This window comes from Monodelphis domestica, chromosome 2, assembly GCF_027887165.1.
Source record: "Monodelphis domestica isolate mMonDom1 chromosome 2, mMonDom1.pri, whole genome shotgun sequence".
In the NCBI taxonomy this organism is placed as follows: domain Eukaryota; kingdom Metazoa; phylum Chordata; class Mammalia; order Didelphimorphia; family Didelphidae; genus Monodelphis; species Monodelphis domestica.
The window spans coordinates 524181249-524208935 of NC_077228.1; the positions used below are offsets into that span (position 1 = coordinate 524181249).

At 52.5% G+C, this 27687-nt stretch overlaps 1 protein-coding gene across 11 annotated transcripts in view; it reads right to left on the minus strand.

Moving 5' to 3' along the window:
* The window catches only part of CUX1 (cut like homeobox 1), a 294746-nt gene that overhangs the window by 99007 nt on the left and 168052 nt on the right, over positions 1-27687 (minus strand). For all 11 annotated transcript variants that reach the window (XM_056819814.1, XM_056819812.1, XM_056819810.1 and 8 more), the window contains exons 5-8: positions 25650-25787; positions 22794-22917; positions 21538-21614; positions 18301-18367 (exon numbers count right to left, since the gene is read on the minus strand). In XM_056819814.1, the coding sequence (XP_056675792.1) occupies positions 18301-18367; positions 21538-21614; positions 22794-22917; positions 25650-25787 (406 nt within the window). The remainder of the gene's footprint in view (positions 1-18300; positions 18368-21537; positions 21615-22793; positions 22918-25649; positions 25788-27687) is intronic.

Here is a 27687-nt window from a genome sequence, read left to right on the forward strand (position 1 = left end):
ACTGATGTGAAATGCATTTCCTCCCTGGGTGACTGTGGGCATCCCACGGAACCTCCTTGGTCTCAGTTTCCCCATCTGTAAATTGGGGATGGTGGACCAAAGCCCGAGGTCCCCTCCAGCTCTCTGGCCCTAGGAATATAGGGTAAATGCCTGAGCAGGCTGCTAAGCTGGGGGAACAGTGCTCTTCTAAGTAAAAGACTATGGCATAATCAGCCTTGACTCCAGGGCCACTTTCCTGAGGAATCATGCCCAGTGAGATGCTGCCAGGCTTCTTCACAGAAAGACATTTTTTCCTTTTTGGCACTTTGGGTGCTTGATAATAGCTGCACTCCATCTAAGGCCCGAGTCTCCATCTGAGTGTGGATGATAGCACTATATTTTTTTTGTTATATGATGATCAGACAATGGGTCACAAAGTAATCAGGAAAATCCTCTCACCATGAGAGGGCAGGAACTCTTTCCCTTTTAGTTTTGTATTCTCTGCACTTAGGAAAGGACCTGGTACACACCAGGCACTTAATAAATGCTTGCTTGATTGACTCATTGATTTTCCAGGTGGGCAGGAGCCACTCAGCACATTCTCAGGAGCCTTGGACAGTGATGGCGAACCTTTTAGAGACAGAGTGCCCAAAATGAGCCACCCCTCCCCTTACCCCAGACAGGGGTGGGACGAAGTGCTCCCATTGGCTGCAGGGCATAGGGGCTGGTCATGTGAGAATTGGCCTTTGCTGTGTGTGTGTGGGAGGGGCAGAGAAGCAGCTCCCTCTGGCACGCATGCCATAGGTTTGCCAGCTCAGGCTCAGGATCACCTATGGGTCACACAATAAGGCACTGAAGGGAGACACAGTGGGCTTAGCTAGGCTGGGTGCAACACTAAACTAAAATGACCCCTTTCCATGGCTTTTGAATATGGCAAAGCAGAGTGATAAGAGCCCTGGAGAGTTAATCTGCTGGGTCTTAGTCTCTGCATCTGTAACATGGAGCTAGCTGTCAGGCTGAACTGTAAGGTTCCTGTAGGGGGTTTTCATTCAATTATTTGTTCATTCAATGACCATTTATTAAGGGTCATTTTAGAGACCATAAGATAATACACGGAGTTGGAAGAGCCCTTAGAGGCCACCTGGTCTGACCCCTTTATTTTACAGATAAAGAAATGGAGGTCCAGAGAGCAGCTGAGAGAGGCTGTCTATGGGCAGCTCACTCTTCCAAAGAGAGAAAAGAAAATGGCTCCACTGGCCTAGGTGCCCACAGTCCCCAGGGGACACAGCCTACATTTGTTGGAAGAGGTCGTTCCCGGGTATATAAAATTCCCTCCTCTCATGCAAGTTAGCACCTCTGGGACTGCGTGACATAGCTAGAATTCATCCAAGGGGAGTCACGAATCTGGAGCATCCCTCCTACTCTCCTTCCTCTCAGGTCCTCAGAGAAAATGGCCACACCTGCACCTTTGGGGGCATCGTCTTGTCCACCTGCTGCCCAGAAAGGACAAAGCTTGTAGCCTGCACTTCCATGGTTGCCCCTTTGGGTAAGTTTATCACTGGAGTTGTGCAAAGGCAATAATGCACATAAAATGTCCAAGGATCTCTGAAATGACGTCTGAGCACGCACACACAAGACAAGCTAACACCCAACATGACTAAGAGAAGGAAGCCTTGTTTCTGGAGTAAGTGATGGCTTTCTGGGGCTGAGTGATGAGGTGAAGGAACCCAGACTTTATTAAAGGGAAATGAGAGGGAAGGAAGGATATGAGTAAAGAAGATAAAGTCATGTTGGTAGACTTGGATTGACGTGAACTTTATATTATCTTATAAGATCATCTTCCTAGAAAGAGGAAGCAAGTGACAGCGAATGATGGTTGTATTCGTATTTGGCCATCTTGGGAAAATATTTGTAGAAATATGTATAATTACAAGAGCCTGAAGCAAATTTGTATTTTGTAAAAAGAATACATAAATGGTCGCTGTAAATCGGGGCTTCTTAACCTTTTTTGGTGTCATGGCTCTCCTGGGTGGTCTGATGAATCCTGTGGATGGATCCCTTCTCAGAATAATGTTTGTAAGTACATAAGAAAAGCACACTACAAATGAAACCAATTACACCGTCCTAAAGATATTTTTTCAAGTTTATAGGACTTTCGGAAACCCTCCCTGGTCTAAACTACAATTCGGCATCTTTCTACTCTTTGCTTTTTCCAACAAACCACCACTACAGATCCTGCTGAGCCAACACAAGGCATCCCTGCCAGTCCGGAGAAGGTCCTAGGATTGAGTGGGAAGTGACATCTCGTCCAGCCCTCCAATTTTACACAGGAGGAGCCCAACTCTCACCTGATGCAGATGATTCTGGGGTCTAGACGCCAAGCCCTCCTTTCACTCTTGAACCCCCCCTCCCGGGCCACACCCAAGAAAGCTCCCGTCTCATGAGCCCAACCCTCAGGCCTCCCCGCAGCACTTCCAGGCCCCTCCAGTCACACCTCCCTCATCTCCGCACAGCATCCGCATCCGCTACACGCCCCACAGTCGCCAAAGGATGCTGCGGAACCACACGCCTGAGCGGGCCACTCCACATAAGTATGGGGCCAGTGGCTGTGCTCGGCTTCTAAGCCCTCCAACGGACCTTTCTAGACCCACTTTAATTAGTTAGTTAGACGAAATCTTACCTACTTGCTGTTCCCAGGACGTGACATCCCTTCTCCCAGCGCCACGTTTCTCTGTCCTCAGCTCCGGCGCTCGGGATTCCGAGCTCGCCTGCTCCCTCCTGGGCCAAGTCTCCTCTGGACTGATTTGGCCCACGCTGCTCCCCCCCAGACTAGGAGCACCCCGAGGGCAGGGCTTCGGGCCCGAGAAATGCTTCCGCAGTCTGGGAAGGGTCCTGGGGGCCAATTCCAGGAGAGGAGAAGCTCTAGGGGGGCTGCCAAGTTTATGCCGGGGTTGTGTGAAAGCCAAAGGGCAGAGAGGACCTTTAGACATTGAAAGGGCTGTGTTGGCTCCGGGAGGTGGGTGCTGCTATTACCTCCACTTGACACGTAAGTGGATTCCAAGTGGACTTGAGTCAGGAAGACCCAAGTTCAAATCCTGCTTTGGCCATCTGTTGGCTATGTGGCCCTGGGGAATCCCTTAACCTCAGTTTCCTTCCTGCTGTTGTGTGAAGTGCTTAGTGAAACTCAAAGCACTGGAGCCCTGCTAGATGTTGTTATGATTATTATGGCTCGCGCCTAGGTACAAAGGCAACGAAGGAACAAGAGCGCTACTCCAAAGGGATTCTAATGGGGAGGATGACAGTGCAGAGAGAAGCCCAAAGAGGATCGACAGCACTCCTAGGAGAGGCTGAACCGAAGGGGCTCGGGGCAGGGGGGAGCCCTGGGGACTCGGAGAGACACCCAGTAAATGACTGAAGTCAGAAGGAGGCTGCAGTCTCGAAGAGCAGGTGCTTCTTTCGGAGGCAGGGTGAGAGCACTGCTAAAGGAAGAGGGGGAGGGAGGGAAACCTGGAAGCACTGTAACCCGGGTCCGAGGGGGCAGCCCAGGCTGCCGATTTCCTCCTGCACGGCCTGTGTTCCTCTTCAGGGAAATGAACAGCTCTGCCCGTGGTAGCGGAGGGGTTAACCCTGGCTGCTAGAGAATGCCCCAAGTCTGTACTCTGCTCATCAGAGCATTAAATCTGAAAGCCCCAGAGAGCTGTGCACACGGGCAGCAAGGGCGATGCTCTAACGTTCTCCATTAAAAATTCATCTCGCAGCCTCGCCACTGTCCTGGCTCCGGCTACAAGGAGAGCTGGCGGGGGAAGCTGAGACACCCCACTGTCTCCCTGGCAATTGGAGACATTCCTCAACAAACAGCACCTCGGGAAGAGAATGGAAGGGCAAACAAACCGTGAAACAAATCAATGCGTTCAATTATCTCTCTTCCCCACCCTGGCTTTCCTATAGGAAATGTTTCATTCTTAGGGCTGTTCCAGGAGATCCTTAAAGGGGGCCAGGAACGAGATTCCTGTCCGCCCCCGTTGGGTGTCCAGCTGCGTGGCACCGTCTTTAGTGGATCTAGCGCCAAGCCCAACTGCCCCAGGGTCACTGGATCCTCTCTCGTGGGCCATCGCTGGTCCTGGCTCTCGGAGACCCTACACTGCGTTATGTTCCTCATCACCCCCTCTGGGGCAGATAACACATTGCATAATTGTCTCAAGCTCAAATGCTATGGCTCCCATAAACACTGAATTTAGATTTTAGAAGGCAGTTATTACATGGTTATTAAATTCCAATTGATTTTTTAAGGATATGTTTATTGAAACATTAACAACTGTGGAATAGCTGGAGCTAGGAGCAGGCCATCCACATCCAAGCCCTTAAATGCATGGTGACTAATGAAGATCTAACGCTCTTGTCACTACCAAGAAGAGAGAAGTCTCAAATCAATCAAATTTTTTTTTTCATCAGCAAAAGTCAGTCTATCAATGTTCCCAAAGAGTGGGCAAAGGAACTGGCATTTTCCATCAGCACCACCAAGCACTGGCAGCCAGAGAATTTTATATTCCTTACCTCTGTGGACTAATGCTGCCCCTTCTCCCCCAAGTCCCTCGAAAGTGCTCTGGCCGCTGAAGCCAAGAGACTAGGAGGGGTGGGGGTGAGGGGGGGCACTAAAGCCCTCTCAGTGAAAGTCCCTGGAGGACAGAAGGGCTGGGACAAATCCATGTCTTCTGCCATAAGGGGAGGGGGCTGACTTGCTTGGGGGACAGATCTGGGTTCCTCTCTGCTGACTCTCTTGTCATGGTCTCTTCCTTTTCCAAAATTTTGTCGCTCTTTTTGTTCTTTATATCACTTCCGTTTCCAAACCCATCATACCCTGAGAGCCACCCTTATAACAAAAAATAAGGAAGCTGGAAAGGAGGAGGCTAGGCGGGGAGGAAGCAGTTCAGAAAAATTAACCAACATTTCCTCTAATTCTATGAGTAGGCACGATGCTCTAAGCCCCCACTGTTCATGGAGGGTTTCCTGATTCCGGGCTGCCAGGGCCTCCTGACTCCCTGAGCCACCCTGTATCATACAGATCATGTGGGGGGAGGGAGTTTTCTGATCTGGGAGCTCCCTCAAGCAATGGAATCACAGTTCAGCCCCTATCCCTATACTGAGGCTCATTTCCCCCTAAAAGGCTTAAACAATCTAAAGGATTAAGGATGAAGAGCCAAGGACCCCTTGGCTGCTGAGAGGTGCATCACCATGGAAGAGATAGGGCTGGAAGGGACTTGAATGGTCATTCAGCCTTTCCAGGCCATTAATAAGCAAACTTTCTTTTTTTTTGCTTGAATATTAAATTGTTTGTGAGCATCTCATTTCATTCCAATCCAGAGCCTGAGCCACTGGATCAGCCAGAGTCGGGCCTGGTCTAAAAGTACAGTTTAAGTCCCTCTCCAATTACTTGATCCTTCCCTATCCCTCACTAACCTGTCAATCTCTTCTTGCCATTATGACTTTCCCCTTGAAAGTCATTTTTTTCTATGGCCCAGGCCATCAGTTTAGTTGGTCACAGACTAGCCTTAGACCCGAAACACATATTAGTGTATCACCTCCCTCCTTCATTGCTATGAACTGGAATCTCACTTCTACCTGGCCAGGAAAGATCTCAGTGCATCCACATCAAATTGAACCACTTTTGACTTTTCATCTTAAAAAAAAAGAAAAGAAAAATTATAATATTTATCCATCTATCACCTATCTATCCATCCATCCATCCATCATGTCTGTCCATTGTGAACTTGGAAATTACTCCACCCTAATTAGACCTACTTTAGGGGAAGATAAAGTTGTAAACTCCTGATTGAACAATGAAGGTACTTAACTCATACCTTATAGTGAAGCTAAAACTTCAGCTAAGTCTATTTTTAGATCTAATACAAAAGGGTGTTAAGTACCTATAAAGGTTAAATTAATCACAAAAAGGTCAAGTAACTAACAAAAGGTAAGCTTAACAAAGAAGTGTGAAGTACCTCAGAAGATATAATCTAACCAGAGAAGGTGAGAACTAAAGAGTGGACAGTCCTGGAGAAAATCTAATCAAAGAAGGCAAGAACTAAAGAATAGACAGTCCTGGAAAAAGTGTCTACTGTGATTGGTAGATGTGAAAATTTAGGGGAGGTGACATAAGAGAAAATTAAAATTAAAAGGAGGCTAAAAAGTCAGTTCGGGGAATTCAATTCAGTTCGGAGTGCAATTAGATTTGGAGTTCAGTTCAGTGAGGACTGGAACTCAGACTGGAGGATCCCTGTCAGACAGCTTCCTTGGAGATGGTCTCGTGGTGAGTGATAAGACTGACTCCCTTCTCTCTCTCTCTCTCTCTCTCTCTCTCTCTCTCTCTCTCTCTCTCTCTCTCTCTCTCTCTCTCTCTCTCTCTCTCTCTCTCTCTCTCTCTCTCCCTTAATTCATTCTCTCTATATTAATTAAAATCACCATAATTCCCAGCTGACTTGGGTATTTTATTATTTGGAAATTTTCCCTGGCAACCAATTATTTAGATTTCAAGTCACAAAGCTAAAATCATCTTTACACCATCCATCATGTCTGTCCATCCATCCATGCAATCTATCTGTCCGTCCATCCATCCATCGATCTATCTGTCCATCTGTCTGTCTGTCTATCTATCTATCTATCTATCATCCATCCAATCTGTCTATCTAATCAAGACCTCAAAAACATATGAATAGCAATGACTGGGAAGGCAGGAAGAAGTTGGCAATGGGTCAACAATCATTTTTATAGGCCAAACTCTACATCTGCCAGTGGGGCTATATAGACAAAAATGAACCCATCTCTGCTCTCAGGGAGGTTTCTTTCTCTTGTGAGGAGTTGAGTATAAATAACTGCGTATAAAATGGACGCAAGAAAAGCAAGACAAATACAAAGAATCTAAACAGGGTATACACCAAATCTTTAGCAAAGAAGCCCTAAGACTTGGGATACCTTGTTTCTCTGTCCCCTCTATCTCTCCACCCCCTCTACTTGGGGGTCTAGCCCCCCCATCCCGAGCTGCCCTGGGCCTTCTGGAAAGCTCTGGGGGCTTGTTTGAAATGCTGTGTGGGAAAGCTCTGTTGAGTCAGTTGGGTAAAAGGGATTTGTTTTTAGAGTGAGATGGAGGAAATCTTTCAAGGCTCTCTCAGGAGCCCAAGACAAAAATGAGTGACAAACATAGGATGATATACTACCTATAATACTTTATTTATAAGATCTCCTTCTCAAAGGGCTCTAGATGCTGCACACACACATATATATATGTATGTGTACATGTATGTACATACACAGAGCTGGCTGTAAATTTCTCTTTTAAACCTTTTTTAAGGTTGAAAGGTTTTCAGGTCCTTTATTTTTCCCTTTGGTGCATTGTTGCATTTCCCAGACCTGCCAAGGGTCAGATGCAGCTGGACAGGCATCCTGGCTACTCAAAAGGATTTCCAGGAGGAAGGGAAGAAATGGAGCTTTTAAAAAATGTCTTTTTTTCCCCTCTTCCCGCCCAGCTCCCAGCCATAAGGAAGCCTGGTCTTGTGAAAACAGCTAGAACTCTGGGGAGGCTCAAATAGCTACTCTTGGGCTGGGAGCCAGAAAACCAAAAACCCGTCTCTAAGGGGTCTCCTAATCCAGATCCTTTAGGTGAGTTTAAACAGAGTCCAGGGCCAGAAAACCCTTCAGTTTTCTAGAATGGGCAGTTAAGCTCCTCTGGAGATAAGAACTTTGGGAATGAAAAAAATCCACTAATATTCTCTAGAAAGCAGGCTATAGCTCTTCCTGAGGCTCTGGACAGGGGCTCTTTGACCAAACCCATTCCCTGCCCAGGCTACCAAAGGTTCCTTCTCCTCTATTTTTAGGGAAATTATTTTAACTAGGATAATAATTATAGAAACGTGTACTGGAAGTGATGACTCATCAAAAGGACAGGAAATAGGAAACTTTAGGTCCTTAAAGGTACAGCAAATAGATGCGGCTTCAGGCCACACAAGCTTGTCTTTCACATTTGATGGGGGGAAGCCACTTTTAAGTATAGTATGTATATCAAAATAATTATAGGATGCTCAGGCCCCGTCAAGATGCCAAGCTCTTTTTAGCCAAGGTCCCCAGAGTCCCCCAGATGGAAAAGTACAAAAACTAGAGAAGAGTCAGCGCTTGGGGGCCCGGGAATTAAAGATGCCCAGTTTGTACCTCTTCCTAGGAGGCAACGAGGAGGCTCCAGAAGTAAATACGTTGAGATCTTTAAACTCTGAAGCCTAATATAAAGGACTCCTTGTTTTTAGCTGCCTTGATGACAGCTACCGTAGACAGTTTAACACAACGTGTCATGACGGCGGATCCAGTGATAAATTCAATGGGTTAGGTGGGTGACTGTGGGTGTGGAACACAGTGTACACTGCCACACTTGGCTGATGTGTTAGCTTTATGGAACCGCTTTTTCTGCCCTTTCTTTTTTCCTTGTTATAAGGATGGCTTTCTGGAGGAGAGATGGGGAGATACACACACGTGCGCGCGCACACACACACACCCACACACACGGATGATTTAATACATACTAGAAATATCATGTGTTATTTAATGATACTTATATAACATACGACCTATATAACATTATACAAGTATTACTTGTATATAATAATGACATATTATATACACATACTTCTATAATAATATGATACATACACGCGCACACACACACATACACAGAGGCCAGCTCGATCTCCTAGAGCATATTGCGTCTCACTTAAACATTTCTGAGTTAGAAAATCAAACTCCTTTGGAAATTAGCCAACCATGGCACACTCGGAAGGGAAACTGGCTGCCAGAAACATTTGCCCGACAGATTCCCCAAGAAAAAGGATTTGGGTACACCTGGAGTTGGGGCGTCCAGGAACCCTTCCTACTCTTCATGAGCAGGGATAAAAGCATGCTGCATTTAACAAAAAAGGAAAGGCCATTCTGGCCCCTTAAGTGATCTCTGTCTCTCAAAATATATTAAATACTTTTTTAAAATCAAAAGGTAAGACATTGTGAATGATGTACCAATTGTGAATAATGCATGAAAATAAAATGAATGCTCACTTTCTTTTTAAAAATGCATGTATTTGGCATGAATTTGGATAAAGGGAAGGTTAAGCCCTTGCTGACAAAACATAATGGAGTGGGAGCAGCGAGGCGGCTCACTGGATAGTCGGAACTGGAGAGGGGAGGTCCTGGCTCCGATTGGGCCTTAGCCACTAACTAGTTGGGCGACCTTGGACAGCCCACGTTGGCAGCCCTTACCGCTCTTAGAACCAACACAGAGTACAACTCTAAGACAGAAGATAAGGGCTTAAACCCCCAACAACGTAACGATCTATGCTAAAAGCACGAGAGGCTCCGGTCCAGTACCAGCACGGCTACTCGCAGGAGGCACCGCCGGCTCCCAGGGAGACAAAGCCCAAAGGCTAGCGGTAGTGCTCACCATTCAAGAACTCCATGCCAAGCAAGCAGCGCCATCTTTCTTGGCTTGGGCCATTTACCACGGGCTCTTTCCTCGGGTCCCCTGGCTTGCCTGGGGGTCCTTGTGTACGGGGAGGGGCGAGACAAGAAAACGATGGTTCTAGTTTGTGCCCGAACACACAGAAGATACACCCAAACCACCTGCAGTCTGTTTCCTCCTAAATGTCTCTTCTAAGGCCCCGGTTCTTGACAAGAGGCCTGATACGAAGGAACAGGACCAGAACAACTTTAAAATGGGCAAGTTTTGCTATGTGGCCACTTAGGGGGGGGAAATGGTTTTTTTTGGGAGGAAAACAATTCTCCAGGCTAATGGTCGCTGGGAAACATGAAGTATGCTGGTGAGATTCAATATTTTCTTTCATCAGAGGCTCAGAAATTCAGCCCACATGTTAACAGTAATGTCAGCAGCCCACTGTATGTGTTAAGCGTGGCGTCCTTTGGCCAGTGAGGGTCGCCGGGACAGAGCGAAGAGGCGGCTCTGGAGTCCGGCTGAGACAGGGACTCGTGGGCTCCGGGCCGGGAAGGGGGGCGCTGCAGCCGCCGAGCACTTGCGGGGAAAGAGGGGTCCGGGCTGCCCAGGGCCTCCCTTGGGAGGGGCTCCTGGAGGTTGGAGAAGCCCCTCTGAAGGTGGCTGGATGGCCTTCCCTGGATCTGGGGGCGGAGGCCGGCCCAGGGTCCGAGGCCCAGAAATGCCCTTCACGACCACTGCTTTGGCAGAGGCCCTGATGTTCCAACAAATAGGAAGGGGGCTGGCCATTTGTCCCAGGAATCTGCGCATTAATAAACATGAAGAGGAGCACTTCTCCCTCCCACTCGCCACCACAGCCCCAAACAAAGACCAGCTGTATTCATCAATGGGCCCTTGTTCCGCGCATAAAGGCTAATTACATTTTACTTCAAGCCTACACACGGAAAACTTGACTGTTTCCATCTTGTCACATTCAGCTCCTGATATGCCAGCTGAGGAGCCAGCGCAGGGCATACAATGAGCTGGGGGCTAGGCACAGCCTCGAGGAGGGAGGCCCAGGCGGTCCGGCCTCCTCCTGCCCAGGAAGGGGCCAGGCCTCTGGGTCGGCTGCCAGGGTTCTCCCCCCCCCCAGGCTGCGGCCCATGTCAGAGGCCTCCCCCAGCCCAAGCATGCAGGCTCTCCTGCACCTGAGAGCAGACCCGGAGAGGAGAGGGAGGAGAAAAAGAGATCCTTTATGAAAGCTCAGGTGCAGCCCTAAATGTTTTCCGACAGCCTGTGAAAAGGGCTGCCTCAGAGGAGGATGGAGGCCGCAGCTTCATCTAGCCACCAGGTGGAAGGTGGGAGGCGGAGGGGAGGCGGAGCGCGGCCTGGAAGGGTCCTCCGAGGCCCTCACAGAGGGGAGGGAGTCCCCATCCCCCCCCCACCTCCCACCAAATCATGGCTCCTCTCCCACCCTGCCACTGTGGAGGAAGACATGTTCTCTGACCAAAACCAAGCAAAGGGACAAAGACCTCACAGGGCTCTTTTCTGCATAATCTCAGCAAAAAATCCGACCCCTCGGCCACTGCCCTGCTGGGGGGAATTCTTGGTGTGGAAATTCCCTCTCCCAGCGCACCCTGAGAGCCGCCTTTAGGAGACTCCCCCAGACAGGGCCAGGCTGGGTCAGAGACCAGGACAGAATCTGGGCCTTTCTCACCAAGCCCGGCTCGGCCTCCCCTGGCCGTTTGAGGCTTCTCACTGGGAGCTTTTCTAGGCCAGAAGTCAAGAGTCCTTGTGCAAAGAGCCCACCATGGCACCCGGGAGCCAGCAGCACTGGGATGGCCACCCCTGACCCCACTCTACATGTCCAGAGACACGAAACCAGACCCCTTCCGGCCCCTGCCAGACCACAGGGTCCGGCCTAACTGGGTGCCTAGACAGAGGCCCCAAAGCAGAAGGCCCAGGCCCTGCCGCGGCTCTGCCTCCTCCCTCCCTGCTGGCAACGGGCATTCTAGGCAGGCCAAAGTCATGATGGTCACACAGGGAACAAGGAGGAGATGGCGGGGAAGGCCCAGCAAGCTGCAGGTGCCCGAGAAACGCTTCTTGCTGAATGGAGCCTGGCAGCAGGCAGGGTGTCCCTCCACCAGGGGGCTGCCGGCTCTCTGCATGAGACAAGGAGCAAAGGAGCCCCAATCTAGAGCTGGGGGAGCCTCTGAGGCTGTTTGGTGCAGGGGGGAAATTGAGGCTCAGAGAGGGGAAGGGGCACGGAGGTCATGTGGTCCAGCCCCAGAGCTGAGCAGAAGAGGAACTGGAGAGGACGGTCCACGGAAATGAAGAGGCTTCTGCCTAAGGTGGGGCCCCCTCAGCTAGGGACTACCCCGGTGCAGAGAGCAGGATCTGATCAAGAAGAGCCTCTTCCTGAGAAATCTGGCCTCAGACAGCAAGGTCCGAGGAGGAGTACAAAACAACAAAAGGCAACAAATGAACACACGAAGGCCCTTTCTCTGCCTTTCCTGCCTCTCTCCTCTGCCCCTGCCATGAGGCTCCTGCTTTAGCCCAGAGAACGCAGCAGCTGGAGGGCACATAACCCAGGGTGCCAAGAAGCCACCCCCCCAAAGCAGGCAGGGACAACGCTTCAGTCAGAGGCAAGCCACTCCAAGAGAAAAAGCCAGAGGACACTGGCGATCCTTGCTCGGCCGCTACTCTCCCAGCTCCCCAGTAACATGTCAGGGGCCCAGGTGGACAAAGGGCACAAGCTGGCAGATGAGGGTATCCAGGGTTGCTGAGTGAAGGGGGGGTTCAAAAGCTCGCCAGGCTTCAGTGATCATCTTGGGGTGGAGGGATAGCACAGATGTCTGTCATGGGGCCAGGAGGTGGGAAGAGGAAGTAAGGTGGATGGCTGCCTGGGCCACTTTAGAAGCAAAATCAGCTACCCAGACTTGGATTAAAAACACTAAGAAAACCGAGAGGCCCTTTTCAGTGACTTACCACTAAATAGGATCTATTGGTTGATCTATCTATCTATCTATCTATCTATCTATCTATCTATCTATCTATCTATCTATCTGTCATTCTATCCATCTGTCCATCTATCTGTCTATCCATCCGTCTGTCTGCCTATCTGTCATTCTATCTATCTATCCATCTATCTATCATTCTATGTCTATCTGTCCATCCATCTATCTGTCTGTCTACCTGTCTATCTATCTGTCTGTCCATCTATCTATGTCTGTCTATCCATCCATCCATCCGTCTGTCTGCCTATCTGTCATTCTATCTATCTATCCATCTATCTATCATTCTATGTCTATCTGTCCATCCATCTATCTGTCTGTCCATCTATCTATGTCTGTCTATCCATCTATCCGTCTGTCTGGCTATCTGTCATTCTATCTATCTATCTATCTATCTATCTATCTATCTATCTATCTATCTATCTATCCATCCATCCATCTATGTCTGTCTATCCATCCATCTATCTGTCTGTTCTATCTATCATATCTATCTATCCTTCCATCCATCTGTCATTTTATCCGTCTGTCTGTCTGTCTGCCTGTCTATCTGCCATTCTATCTATCCTTCCATCCATCATTCTATCCGTTTGTCTGCCTGTTTATCTGTCTTTCAGTCTATCATCTATCCATCCATCTACCTATCTATCATCTATCCATCCGTCCATCCGTCTATCTATCTATCTATCTATCTATCTATCTATCTATCTATCTATCTATCTATCTATCTATCTATCTGTCTGTCTATCGGTATGTGTATATGTGTATATATCCAGCTATTAAAAGAAGAAATGGGGGTAGCTGGGTAGCTCAGTGGATTAAGAGCCAGGCCTAGAGATGGGAGGTCCTAGGTTCAAATCTGGTCTCAGACACTTCCCAGTTGTGTGACCCTGGGCAAGTCACTTGACCCCCATTGACTAGCCTTTACCACTCTTCTGTCTTGGATTGACTCCAAGACGGAAGGTGAGGATTTAAAAAAAAAAAAGAAGAAACCAGTTATCATTAATTCTTTGAAAAAAAATTCTTCAAATTCAAGAGAACTACAAATGAAAGCCATTTTAAGGGACAATCTATTTTTTCCTTGGGCTGGTACAGACCTAGGATTATTCTACCTCTCAGAGTTGTATAGATCTTGCTTCCTGGGCTCCGGAGAGGCTCAGGACCTCATCGAGGGTCATAAGGCTAGGATGGGTCAGAAGCAGGTCTTCCTGACTAAAGCCACCTAATATCTAATCAATTAGCAAATGGGTAAATAATAAACTTTAGTGTGGACAGGGCTAAGCCTAGGGAAATAGGCACATCATTCCCTTTGCTGAGTTCATTGAAAAGCAATCTGTCGGGGCATCGAGGTGGCTAGAGCGCCAGGCCTGGAGTCAGGAGGACTTGAGCTCCAACCTGGCCTCTGACACTTCCTAGCTGTGTGACCCTGGATAAGCCACTTAGCTGTGATGGCTTAGCCGGCACTGCTCTTCTGTCTTAGAACTGATATTGACAGAGAAGAGAAGAGTTTAAAAAAGAAAGAAAAGCAAGCCATCAACCAACAGGTACCGATTAAGTGATGCCACCTTTTCTGTAAGGCTGGTGTCTAGCAAGATACCAAAAGAGTTACCAGACCGATCATTCCCTTGGACCCAACGGATCACACTAGTGGGACCAGCTGGAGAGATGTTATTAAAAGGGGGAAAGACCCTGTTGTTCAAAACCTATTTATGGCTGCTTAACTTTTTATAATGAAAAGGTGGAAAGACATGGTAGACCCAGAGATGAGGGAATACTGAATGAGTGATGACAGACTGTTGAGATGACATCATACTCTAGCAACAAACCAAAATGAAGACTACAAAGAAACTTGGCAAGATGTGTGGGGCTCCCCAAGGAAGAGATCGGAACGATGATCAAAATGGCGCACGTGTAGGGAGTGCTTGAAAATGTGTCAAATGGCTCACAAATACCGTCTCCTCTGGTGCTCCCATCAACCCCGGGAGGCGGGCACCATGACAGCGCCCATCTGAACAAGGCTGAGGGAGGTGAGGCCTTCCCAAGTCACATAGTCACTAAGAGGCAGAGACAGGATTGGAACTCTCAAACCCTGGGCTTCCTGACTCCAGACCCAGAGCCCTGTCCACAGTGCCACCTAGTGGTCACTGCCCAATGGCATTAAAAGAAAAGAGCGAGAGCCCTACTTTGAGGAGGACCCGCCAGAAAGGACAGGAGCCAGCAGAGTCAGGGGCAACAAACTAGAGCAGGCAGGGAAGAATGGATTTTGAATTTTAAAATAAAGTTTGATTGTATAAAAATGCAAAAACCTTTCTTACTGAGCTGTACAAAAACAAGCAGAGGGCTATTCCCTGGGGTTAGAGGTCAGCAGCTCAGGGCGAGGGTCAGTTCCAGCCTGGCCTTCACCAAGCCTTTCCCTTTATCCTCAGCTCCTAAAGTCTTCCCCCAAAGCTCCTGTGGATGGATCAGTCTCTCTGTTTACAGGCATATATATGTCATGTGTACATGTGGAGCGTTCCTGATTATGCTGAAAGCTCTCGGAGGGCAGGGACCGTTTCACTGTCGTTTGTCTCCTTAGCCCAGAGTAGGTGCTTAACAAATGATTCTTGTTTGATAATATGTAAGCTCTCTGGGGCCAGAGTCAGGGTTATTTTGTCTTTATAGCATTGTATCAATATCTTGCATACTATAGTAGGCATTTAAGTGTTTGTTGAATGAAAACAAGTTGTTATTCTTATTAAATTTATTTTAAACCAAATCTAAGTATTAAATGCAAATTATTATAAATGCAAATACTAATATTAAAATCAAGTATTAAAATGTAAATAGTTTAAGGTTTTTGGTTCCCTTTTTTTTAACCCTTACCATAACCTTTTAAATACCCAAGCAGAAGAGCGGTAAGGGCTAAGCAAATGGGGTTAAGTGTCTTGCCCAGGGCCACACAGCTAGCAAGGGTCTGAGGCTAAATTTGAACCCAGTTCCACCTGCCTCCAGGCCTGTCTCCTTATCCATTAAGCAACTCAGCTGCCCCTAGTTGAATGCTTTGTTAATTGTTCCTATTTGCTGAATTGAAGAAAAATACTTTGTAAATCTTAAATTTTGATATGAAAAGAACTTGTGAAAAGTTTGATAACATTTTTCCTAAACACAGTGCTGTAAAAACATCAGATATTCTGATAAAAGAATTAAGGAATGATTTAAAAAAAAAAGAAAGTTAGCAAAGCTTCCTAAAACAGCTGCTCACAGTACTAAGAAAAAAGGTTAAACACAGAGGGAGGTAGAGGGAGAGGGAGAGAGAGAGAGAGAGAAAGACTGAGAGGGAGAGAGAGAGAGAATGAGAGAGAGAGAGAGAGAGAGACAGAGACAGAGAGACGGGAGGGGGAGAGGAGAGACAGATAGACAGACAGACAGACAAGAATACAAAACTCAGGGGTTTTGTCATTTGCTCAGACAAAAGAAAGATTGAAAATGGGGAGCTTTAAGGGAAGAACCAAGTTATCATCATTCTAACGTGGGAAGACTTGGATGAACTGAAGGCAAGAGAAGTGGGCATGACTGGGAGACTCTCATATAGGGTAACAGCAAGAGAAACCCAGCAAACTGGGGGAGCCTTAAGAACTCAGCTCAACTCGGTGGCAGTCACAGAGGCCTGAGGCTGCCGAGAGATGCTGCCTTCCAGACCGAGGAGGGAGATTCAGGATTCAGCACGAGGCCTACATCTTTGGACATGACCACTGGGAGAATCTGTTTTTGCTTGACTGTGGAGACGTTCTCTGGGTCTCTCTATCTCCCTCACTCCCTGTCTCTGTCTCCCCCCCCTTATCTTTGGTTTTAGAATCACTACTGTGTGTTGGTTCTAAGGCAGAAGAGCGTCCAGGGCTGGGCAGTGACAGTGAAGTGACTTGCCCAGGGTCACCCCACTAGGAAGGGTCTGAGGCCACATTTGAACCCAGGACCTCCTGTCTCTAGGCCCAGTTCTCCATCCACGGAGCTAGCAGGTATTCTGGTACAAGTTCCTCCCCAACACATTCCCGGAGGGGGGGGGGGGGGAGGGGAGTAGAGGCTGGTTCTTAGAAAAAGAAAAACAACTGAATTCAAAGGCACAACCTGCCAAGCTCCCCAATGGCAGGGGCGCACAGCTTCTGGCCTGGAAAAGCCAGACGACTTTTACTCAGAGAACCTGACTGGAGAAGCCTCTGAACTGGAGGGGGTCGCCTGGACCCCCCATTGGCCTCCTCCTGGGGCAAAGATTGCCTTCATCCGCTGGAGATCTGTCGGGGAGCTCCGGGGCAGAAATCCTCCCCAGAGGCCCCTGGGAGATCGGAGAAGTGAAGCCACGTGTCTGGGCACGCAGGGCACTGTGGGTCGGGGAAGGCCTCAGTGAGGGGCTCAATAAGGGCCGGCGGGCTCCTTCTGGGTCAGCTCTCTGTGCGCTTAATAAGCGCCTGATGACTGACCGATGTTTTAGCTCTGCCTTATGGAATTGCTTGGGTCGCAGATAAACATGCAGTAGGCGAGTGCTCTGTGCTCGGCAGGGGGCGAAGCCTGCCCTCCTGGAGCTCACGGTCTAATGGGGAGCCAACAAGAGAGCAGGCGACAAGCTCCAGGAGGGAGAATCAGGCCGGAGACTTCCGGTTTCCTCCTGTTATTGGTTGCCCCCCCCCCCCCCATTCAGTGACTATTTAATGCCACTCTCCGAATGAGGCCCCAGCAGTCATCCGTGTCTTAAAAACCAGGGACAAAAGCCGGAGCTCATTTTAGGGGAGGCCTTTGCGCTAACAGACAAAGCGCAGCTCAAGCGAGCAGGCAGTGCGCTCTGGGCTGCCATAATGAGATCAGAGCTCTCTGGGCGGTAAGCTTGCCAGGGGAAGCAGAAAGATCGGGGTGTCCCGCCACGCCTGCCTGGCCCAGTGGCTGCGGCTCCCCACAAGCCCATTCCTTCTCCTGCCCTGTGCGCTGCCCCGCCGGGCCCCCAGCCTGCAGCCCCCTCCCTTCCTCCTGTTGGCCCCTGGAAGGTTTCAGACTGGAATGGAAGCTCCCCGAGGGCAGCCTCACACCTGTGGACACACAGGAAGGGGGGGAGGGGCTAGTCTGGGTGTGAGTCCGGCACCACGAGAGAGCCCTGCGGCCCATGCGGGGGACCCGCACAGCCTTGTGGGACCTGGGGGATGTCATGAGGGATGAGGCTCCATAGAGAAGGCGGAGCGCGGCCGGAAGTGGGCAGAACCAGGGGAGGCTCCTCCTAAGTAGCCGGGTGAGGCCTTGACCTCTGCCCAGGGCAGCCATGGGTCAGAGGGAACACCAGGACAGATGGGGGGAGCCCAGGGCTTACAAGCCTTGGGCAGGGTCGGGGTCACCTCAGTGTCTGGAGGCCGCACGCCCCCTTAGGGTACGCCTGGGCTGGATTCTCTCTCCCGCATTTATAATGGAAGGTGGCTAACAAAAGCTTAATGGGGGACCCTGAGAGCCCCCCCCCCATGGCCCGCCTTCTCAGGCGGAAGCTGTGTTGGGGCGGAGCGAAGGGCTTCAGAGCCCGCCCCCGACACTGGCCTCGCCCCTCACTCCCCGCCTCAGTTTCCTCCCCTGTACAAGGAGGGTTGCGTATAGGCCCTCTGAGCTCCCTCCCGGCTCTGGGTCAGTATTTTGGGTCCTCTTAGGCTCCCCGCCAAATTAAACTAAACACAGCGGAAGGTGCCGGTCTGGCCAGGCCGGATGAGAACCTCTGGCAGATGGGCCACCTGAGGCCACGCTCCGCCCTTCGCACCCGGGCGGGCGGAGTCCGGCAGGGGCGGAGCTCAGGCCGGCCAACCAACAGCGCCCCAGCGTGCAGTGGAGAACGCGGCGCTCAGAACTTACTTGGCGGCTGTTTCTTCATCGTATTTGCTCTTCAGGTCAAACAATTCTGTCCGCGTTTTTTCCAGGGCTAAAAGGCAGAACACAAAGGCATAAAGTACAGGCAGGGGCTTCGGGTTCCAAGTCACATGCACAGGCCTCTCTTCCCGCTCATTTCCGGGTTGGGGGGAGGGGCCGGGGAGCGGGTATCAGGAAGGCCCCTCTCTATGGGTCCCCTTCCGTCATTCCCCATGGCTGGGAGGGGAGAGCTTGCTTCCAGTTTCCCATAAACGACAAAAAACGCCGGAGGAAAACCTTTTGCTTTTGACGACCCTTTGGGTCAGGGAGTATCGGCGGGAAGGCCTGCTATTGCTACACCTTCCTTGCCACGGCCCAACTCCGGGAGCGGAGCGCCAGCATCCAGCTTCCCCTGGCCTGGTTTGGCGAAGTCCCGCGCGGACAGCCTTTCATTCGCGCCCCCGTTTAACAGCGATGGGGAGCACTTCGTCCAGTGGTTATGGACAACCCGGGATTCTTTCCTTGAACAGCCCACGCAGCCCCTGAGCCTTTCTCTGCTGGAGCCCGAGAACGTGGACTATTTCTGATGGCAACGGTTTATCGGCCCATTTGCCCAATGCATTTCCCCTTAAAGATGAACTTTGTTGTTGTGGTGACCATTTTTAAATGGAGCCAATCACACTTCTCCTGTCCCTCACGATTCCATTTAGGTGAGGAATAGAAAAAAAGCCGTCTTGCCTGCAACGATCACTTGGGCAAGCGATGCCTTCTACAGCCTTTGCAGGCTTAATTTTAAACCCAAGTCGTGACCAGTACGAATGGACTGCGTCACACGGTGTGTGTGAGAGGCGCATGGAAATACGACTCCCACCAAATCATAACCAAATTTCCCAGGTGTATTTATTGAATAAGGAATCCTTCATCCACTTCTTATGATATAGAAGGGAATGATGGTTAGTTTTTAATAAACATTTTCCTGAACATCTAGAGTATTTCTTCTCTCGTGCTGAATTATTTCTGTTTTCCCACAGTACCAGAAACTGTTGAGAAATGCTTTGCAATATATTTTAAAGTCTAGTCATGCAGCGTCACCCTCCTCAGCTTTCCCCCCAAGAATATCTTTTAAAATTCTTGTCTACTTTTCCTCCAAAGGAAATTATGATTTTAGCCAGCCCTAGGGGGAAAACTCAGCATTTTAACTAATATCGTCCCCAAATATGTCTATTTATGCTTTGACTCTATAACCCTGCTTATCTAGGAATGTGTAATTAATTAGTTCTTCCATATATAAGAGGAAAATTGAAGGAGAAGGGAGCAGGAATGCTGGTGGTGACTTGGAGGAAGTGATGGTGTCTTGAGAGCATTTTATGCCCTGAAATGTATTTAACTTAAATATAGTTATGAAGCAAGTTTAGTTGCTCTGGTACTTAGGATATAGCTCATAATCTGTCATTTTAAGAAGAAACTACGAAAAAAATTGCACCAGCTTTCTCTTTAGAGAGCTCCTTCACATTTTTAAAGGCTTGCTATTAGCATTTCCCTTGAAACTGAATTCATAGCAACAGGAGTTTTGTTTCCCCAGGTAATGCATTATCAAATCCTTTTAAAGACAATTTGGAACAATTCAAGAACATATTTCTTATTCTTTCACTCAGTGATCCCACTCACAACTGGGTTTATATGCCAAGATCAGCGGGAGAGGGAGGGAGGGAGGAAGGAAGGAAGGAAAGAAGGAGGGAAGGAAGGAGAGAAGGAAGGAGGGAGAGAAGGAAGGAATGAGGGAGGGAAGGAAGGAATGAGGGAGGGAAGGAGGGAGGGAGGGAGGGAGGCAAGGAGGCAGGGAGGGAGGGAGGCAAGGAGGCAGGGAGGGAGGGAGGGAGGCAAGGAGGGAGGGAAGGAAGGAAGGAAGGAAGGAAGGAGAAAAGAAAGGGGGGAGAGAGAAGAAGGAAGGAAGGAGGGAGGGAAGGAAGGAATGAGGGAGGGAAGGAAGGAAGGAAGGAAGGAAGGAAGGAAGGAAGGAAGGAAGGAAGGAAGGAAGGAAGGAAGGAAGGAAGGAAGGAAGGAGAAAAGAAAGGGGGGAGAGAGAAGAAGGAAGGAGGGAGAGAGAGGAAGGAAGGGGGAGAGAAAGGAAGGAAGGAAGGAAGGAAGGAGGAAAGAAAAAAGAGGCATCCATACAAAAATGCTGATAGTAGCATTATTTGTAAAAGCAAAAACTGGAAACAAACTCTGCCCCCTCCCTGGGGAAGGGAGCCTGCCTGGATGGAACGGAACATCCAATATGAACCTCTGTAATCAATAGGGAGGACATCGCTCTGGAAGTGATGCAGAGGGAAGCCGCGATGAACAAAAGAGAACTCCAGAGAATGTAAAGGAATCTGTCAACGAGGACAGCCTCAAATGGCCCCGGAACTCAGCTGCGCACCCGGCAGGTCTTTAAAGCAACAGTGAATTCCTCCATCCCAGGCACCCTTTTAGTTCGGAGATGCCTCCGGGATGGGGCTACCCTTTGGAGAGGGTTTAACTGGGATGATGCTGAGGTGTTTGTCATGTGGAGGACCTGCATCGATCCATTAAAGAATTCAGTCCAAGGGGAGGCGCTGCCGCTTAAAAGCAGCAGGGATGGGGAGGGTGGCCCATCTGGAGGGGCGCAGCAGGCTCTGGGCGAGTGAGCGCACGTGCTCCCCAGAACAAGCCTGGGACGGGCCAGTTATTCACCCATTCTCCTGGTAGGAAGGCTGGGCCCAGGCCCGGCAGAGATCTGTTCTCCCTGGAGAGCGGCCCCTTGGGGGAACTGGAACGAGGCTAGAAAGGATGGGGCTGCTCCTGGGAGAGGGGGGAGGGCTCAGAAAGGAGGGGCGCCCCACTTCTGTGGTAACAGTTTGCTGTGCCTTTACGAGCAAGGCCTGCCACCCTCTTTTCACTCCACAGGCAGCTCAGAAGCTCCTGCCCTGGGCTGGGCCTGGGCTGGGTGCTTCCCACAAGGAGCTCGTGTGGGGTCACGCAGCGGAGCACACGCCATGGGCCCCCCGCCACAGAACTGCAGCGGGGCCTCCCTCAGCTCCTGGGGGACAGAGGCCACCGGGGAGCGAGGGCAGGGAGCTGGGCGGGGGGGACCGAGGCCTCGGGCCTCTGGCAGCGGCAGATGCTCTGGCTCGGGGGGCGCCTGGCCCGCAGCATTTCCGCTCTGTTCTGGGGTCCCCGGTCATGGACGAAGCGAAGCTTGGATGAAATAAAACGGCAAACCTGTTTGCAACGTTTGGACTTTCTGCTCGGCTTCCTCCAGCTTGGAGGCGGTAGACATCTGTGTTTCTTGCAACTTTCTGAAAAAAGGAAGAGAATGAAGCCAAATGGGGGACGTGTTTACAAGAGGAACGCCTGGGAGGTGAGCAGGCTGCGGCCTCGGCACTCTGTGCCGCAGTGGCCCAGCTGGGGATGGTCTGTCCGCACGACGAGCTCCAGCAGGCCATCCGCGCCCCGTCCAGCCCTGGCCGCCGCCGGCCGCTCGTGGGGGCCCGTCACCCCGCACGGCACACCAGGCAGCTTCTTCCGGGAGGCGAGTCTGGCCCCAGCGCCTGCCGCCCGGGTCAGCTCCAAAACAGGAGAGCGCTGAGGGCTAGGCCAGGGGGCGGGAAGTGACTGGGCTAAGGTCACCCGGTGGAGGCTACAAAAGCTGCCCCGTGGCTGGGAGAGTGGTGCCCTTGGGATGCAAATTACTGACTCCCCGGGGCAAGGATGGGGGCTCCGATTCACGGCCAGACCCCCCTTTCCTATGACTTTTCTCTCGCCTTCCCTGGGGTGAGCTCTCTCAAAGGGACGGAGATCTAAGGGTGGGAGGGCCGGCAGGAGGGGAAACCAGGCCTAACAGAGGCAAGGGCTCGCCCTCTTTCCACAAGCCCTCCGACAGGGCTTCCGGGGCTGAAACACCAGCCGAGGACTCGGGAGCCCCCTTCTCCTGGACGTGGGGGCGGCCATGCCTGCAGCCCGTCTCTGACACGTTCACAGGCAGCTCCCCGGATGAGCAGGCCTCAAGCCTTCATCGAAGTGGATCCACTTTCTCATTAATCCACTCGTGCAAAGTCTGTCCTCACCCCGACAAAGGAGGGCAAAGCTTTGGGGCTTTGTGAGGGGTTTCTGTCTCCTGTCTCGTCGTCTACCGCTCAGCTCTTCTCTTCCATCGGGGGTCTTTAGTGCTTTTGCACGCGGAGGAGCCCAGGGCTCCCCTCTGCAGAGCCTCGTGGGTAAGGACGTGAGACGGGACATGGGCAGAGGGAGGCCCTCGGCCTCCCGAGACATCTGCATCCACAGCAAAAGCCCCCAAACTAGCCCTTCGCCCCTCGAACATCCTCCTCGCCCTGTGGGGGATGTGGGGATCCACACTGGCCCCCGCGGAGCCCTTCCCGCCTCCACCCCCGGACCAAGCGTGTGCTGGGCCGAAGGGCTGAGCGTGAGTGCGGACGGCGACGCCTGGCCCAGACCCCCGGCGCGCCCCGGGCACTCACCTCTCCTTCTCCGCAAAGTCATTCTGCAGCTTCTGCTCCTTCTCCAGAGCGATGTTCTCCGCCTGGTTCTTCAGGGTCTGCTCGTATTCCCGGATCTTCTCTTTAAGTGCTTTTATCGTAACCTCTACAGAGAGGGGAGGGAGGAAACTCGGGTTAGGAAGCCGGCCCGGCCCGGCCTGGCCGCTCCGCGAGGCCTCGGAACCAGCCCCGGCCGCCGCACCAGGCCGGCTCGCTGCAGGGCAACCGCTCCGGCTCTGACACGAAATCAATGGCTCCGAGGCCCTTCGGAGACCTTTTACTCCCCGAATGTTAAATTGAACTGGAAGCCTTTAGGTGGGGGAGGATCGATGGATTTTGCTGGGAAGGAGAACGAGGGTTTCCTCTAACACAAGCAGAGGGGGAGTCTTCAAGGAGCCCCCTCTCGGGGGCACCTTCATACAGTCCTGGGGTGGCTCACCGGGCTCAGGGCGAAGAGCACGGCGGCACGGGCGATGCCATGCCCAGGAAGAGAGCCCAGCAGTGAGGGGGTGCCGTGCCCGGGAAGAGCCCAGCAGTGAGGGGGTGCCGTGCCCGGAAGAGCCCAGCAGTGAGGGGGTGCCGTGCCCGGAAGAGCCCAGCAGTGAGGGGGTGCCGTGCCCGGGAAGAGCCCAGCAGTGAGGGGGTGCCGTGCCCGGAAGAGCCCAGCAGTGAGGGGGTGCCGTGCCCAGGAAGAGCCCAGCAGTGAGGGGGTGCCGTGCCCGGAAGAGCCCAGCAGTGAGGGGGTGCCGTGCCCGGAAGAGCCCAGCAGTGAGGGGGTGCCGTGCCCGGAAGAGCCCAGCAGTGAGGGGGTGCCGTGCCCGGAAGAGCCCAGCAGTGAGGGGGTGCCGTGCCCAGGAAGAGCCCAGCAGTGAGGGGGTGCCGTGCCCGGGAAGAGCCCGGTGGCATGGTGGGGGGGGGGGGGCTGCTGGGCCCCCACAGGGGTGGCCGATGGCGATGGGGCCAGCACCGGGGAGCAAATGGAGAGCTGCCCAGGTCAGACGGGGAGGGAGAGAGGAAGGGCGAGGAAGAGGCAGCCAGATCAGGAAGGAGGAGAGCCCCGGAGCCCTGGATGAGAAATGTGGCAATGACAACCCTGCGTGGACCCTGTCTGGGCTCCACAAGCAATTTGAGCTTCCCGAGAGCCCAGAAAGCTCATCGCCGATCACAGCTTGGGAGCTGGAAGGGCCTGGAGAGGCCCCCGACAGCCCCCCTCCTTTGGGGCTTAGGAAGTGGCATCTGGGAAAGGAGAGCCGCGTGGCCAGGTTTCCAGGAACGCAGATGAGGGCTGGAGGAGATGCCCTTATTTTGTGGGTGGGGAAAGTGAGGCCTAGAGAGCCCCCCACCCCGTGACTCTCCCAAAGGCGTCTAACCAGTAGACATGTGAGGTGGGATTGAACCCTGAGCCTCCTGGCACCGAGTCTAGGCACGACTTCTCAGCAGACGGCCTAAGGGCGGGAGAGCAGATGAGGGGCTCCTGGCGCTGACAGAGGCTAATTCGGGGGTTGAAGAGGCCTCTACCCGCGGCTCTGGGACGTGCCAAAGGGGATGTCCCTCCCTCCCACCTTGAGGGGCCACCCCGGCGTCTTCCCCGACTGTCCCGTGGACTAAAGGTTCCCCTGGAGGAAAGCAATGGGCCCCGTGGAGGCCGATCAGAAATGTCTGCCCTTCGGGGGTGCCCACGGCCAGGCTCTGAGCACAGGAAGCCCGGCCCGGGCTGGCTCTCCTGGCCTCGGGTAAGTGAGGTGGAAGCAGAGAGCCCCAAAGGGTCCCCGGCCAGGCGGGGGCACGAACGAAAGAAACAGGGTGTCGGGAGGTGGAGGCGAGGCGATCGGCCCTGGAGGGCTGAGGGACAGCCTAAAGACCCAGAGGGGAGCCATGGGCTGGGGTGGCCCCAGAATGGCAAACGGCCCAGGCATCTGGAAGAATGTAACGATAATGAAAACAAAAACAGCCAACACTTGCTACCCTCGTTTGACAGATGAGAAACCGAGGCAGGTGGCCGTAAAGTGACTTGCCCAAGGTCACTAGTAAGAGTCTGAGGCCAGGTCTGAACTTGGGTCTTCCTGACTCCAGGCTCTGAGCTCTACCCACTGGGGTATCTGGCTGAAATGAAAGAAATCCAGACGCACAGGCCCAAGGCAGGCTGGGAAAGCCCTTGAATGTCAAATCAGGGAATTTGGAGTTTATCCTGGAGAAGACGGGGGGCCGCGGGTGTGCTTTAGCCGAAGGCGGCCTAGGAGGAGGGGGAAGGTAGGCCTCCTGTAGGCGGCCAGCCCATCTGCCCAGAACGGGAGGTTGGGAAGGGAAGCGCTAGCTCCACCTTAGAATACTTGTGCAGCCAAAGCCAAGGCGTCCGAGGGGCTTCAAGGCCCCCCGCCGGCGGGAGAGCGCCTGGGACAGAGGGGCGAGAAGCTCTGAGAGGGGGCCGCCCCGCTGTCTGGGGCAGGAAAGCCCAGGCGTGGCTTCTGTGGACACGAAGGCGAGAAGCTCGGCCCCTCGCGGCGCCACCCCGAGATGAGGAGCCAACGGGAAGCGGGACAGACAGCCGAGGAGGAGGCGCAGGCCCTGATGGACGGGCTGCCGCCGAGCCTTTGAAGGCGCCTGGCGCTCCGACAGGCGGTGCCTGCCCCGAGGCCTTTGAAAGGGCCTGTCAGAAGGCCATCAAAGGGGCAGCTCGCAGGCCCAGGGAAGTTTCCCTGCTCAGCGGCCGCTGGTCACTGTCTCCCTCGAATGGCTTCGGCCCCACCTGGACTTAATGAGATGCAATCAAGGCGCCTCTCGACAGTGCTGGGGGCCATTAGGGCCCCAAAGGCCCAAGAAGAGCCAGGCGTGGCCTACCTTGATTTTTCACCTCGGCAAACTCTTTGTTGTACTCCTCCAGGGTCTCCCTTAGCTTCTGGTTCTCCGTTTCAATGTCGTGCATCCGTTGGACCTTGAGCTGGAGCTGCTGCCCGAGGTCCAGCGCCGGGACCGGATCTGCAGGACGGGGAGGAAAGCAGAGAGAAAGGTTGGCTCCGGCCGGCCGGCAGACCGTCGGGCGAGGGGCCCGCGTGGGTGCTCTGTCGGACAGCGGGCCGGGGAAGGGCCCTCGTGGGCTCGGCAGCCCCCCATCCCTCGGGACTGACCCCGAGGAGCGAGGCGGGGGCAGCAGGCTCAGGCCGCCCCCCATCCCTGTGGTTTGGTTGGGTAATGCAGAGTCTGGGGCCGCCGTACTCATTTGTGAGGCGTCCCGCACATGGCGGCCCGTCGGACCCCGCGGGCCGGTCTCCTCTCAGGCTCTGAAGAGGAGCCCGGCCAGGATCACGTGACGGGGCGGCGGTCTGTCCCTGTGGAAAGGCGATGATGACGGCACCGGCTAACCTCCGCTCGTGGAGAAGGCGACGCATTTGGCCAGACGGGGGACGCTGACCTGACCAGGCTGGCCACCCTCGAGGGGGAGGAACATTCGAGGGAAAATGGCCCTTCGGTCAGTGGCGCCTGCTTGTCGGTCTAGCTCGAGGGGAGCTGCGACCCCCGACAGGTCACCCCCGATCGGGGACCTCCGGCACTTGTTTCCCGGCATCACGCTAGCAGCTGGAATGCCACGAATGAGCGAGATGACCGCGTTCGGGCCGGGCCTCCGTCAGCGTACAAGAGCCGGGCCGCGAGCTATTGACGCAAATTCTGTGTGGCATCCACAATCAGATTTACTTACAGAAAACACAATTTCAGCCTGAAACGAGAGCCAATAGCCATAGATTTTTACTGCACTTCATCTTGGGGTTTTGCCTTTACCATTAATTCAGCACAAATTAGAAACACTTTAAATGTTCTCCGAGCGTCGATTCAATCGTTTTTCTTGTGCTGCCTAAAAGGCAATTACACTACACCTGCTGGGCCCCGATGGGGTGTTTCCTTTGGAATCCTCGGGCTCCGTCGGAGCAGCAGAAGGCCCAGTCCGCCGGCTTATAAAAGATTATTGAATGCACTGCTCGTATGGGCGCCAGCATCACCGGGGAAAGGACGGCAGAGATTTAGTCTCCTGCCGAGGAATGCTAAACAGCGGCTCGGTGGATCAGCAGAGTATATATTAGGGAGCTCGCCTCATTTTCCAACACTGTAGTCATTAATTTTTCAGACCACCCTCGGTTCCTGGAAACAAATAATAAGTCTATTGTACCTCGGTTAACACATTCACCACAAGCCCATGTGTTCTCCAACAGGCAGCGCCTCGGACAGTTTGGGAGTGTGGCCGGGCTGCGCCGAGCCGGAGTCAGAGGAAGGGGCCGCCGTCTGGAACCGGAGAACCCGCCGCCAACTTGGGGCGCGGCTCCCCGCGACGCCCCGGCTAGGACGGCTGCTCGCTCACTCTCTGGAGACGGTGTCTAACGAAGGGGCCCTTCTATGTCCACGCTCCTTATTATTGTCATCTGCACCCAAACGTTTATTCGATCCTATTTCTTTCCACAGGGAGTGCTCTCCAAGGCGAGTCCTTCGAGCACTCCTCGTGGGAGGGGAGGAACCCCAGCCTGGGGGCTTCAGGACATCCGTCCCGGCTCTGCTTGAGATCTCCAGGAGGGACGAACCGTCCACCTCTTGGGGAACGCCGACCCGCTTCTGGACAATTCTAAGGGTCAGGAAGCCTCGCTTGACATCTGTCTGACCTAAATGAGACCTCGTATACTCCCTCCCCCACCCTCATGGTCCTAGTGCTTCCCCTGGAGTCAAAGGTCAGCCCTTTTCCATTTTGTCAGACCCTTCATGACTCCACGGGGCTTTCCGGGCAAAGAAACCGGAGATGATGGTTGGCCATTTCCTTCTCCAACTCCTTTGCCAAATGAGGAAACTGAGGCAAGCAGGCCTAAGCTACAAAGTGTCTAAGGCCAGATTTGAACTC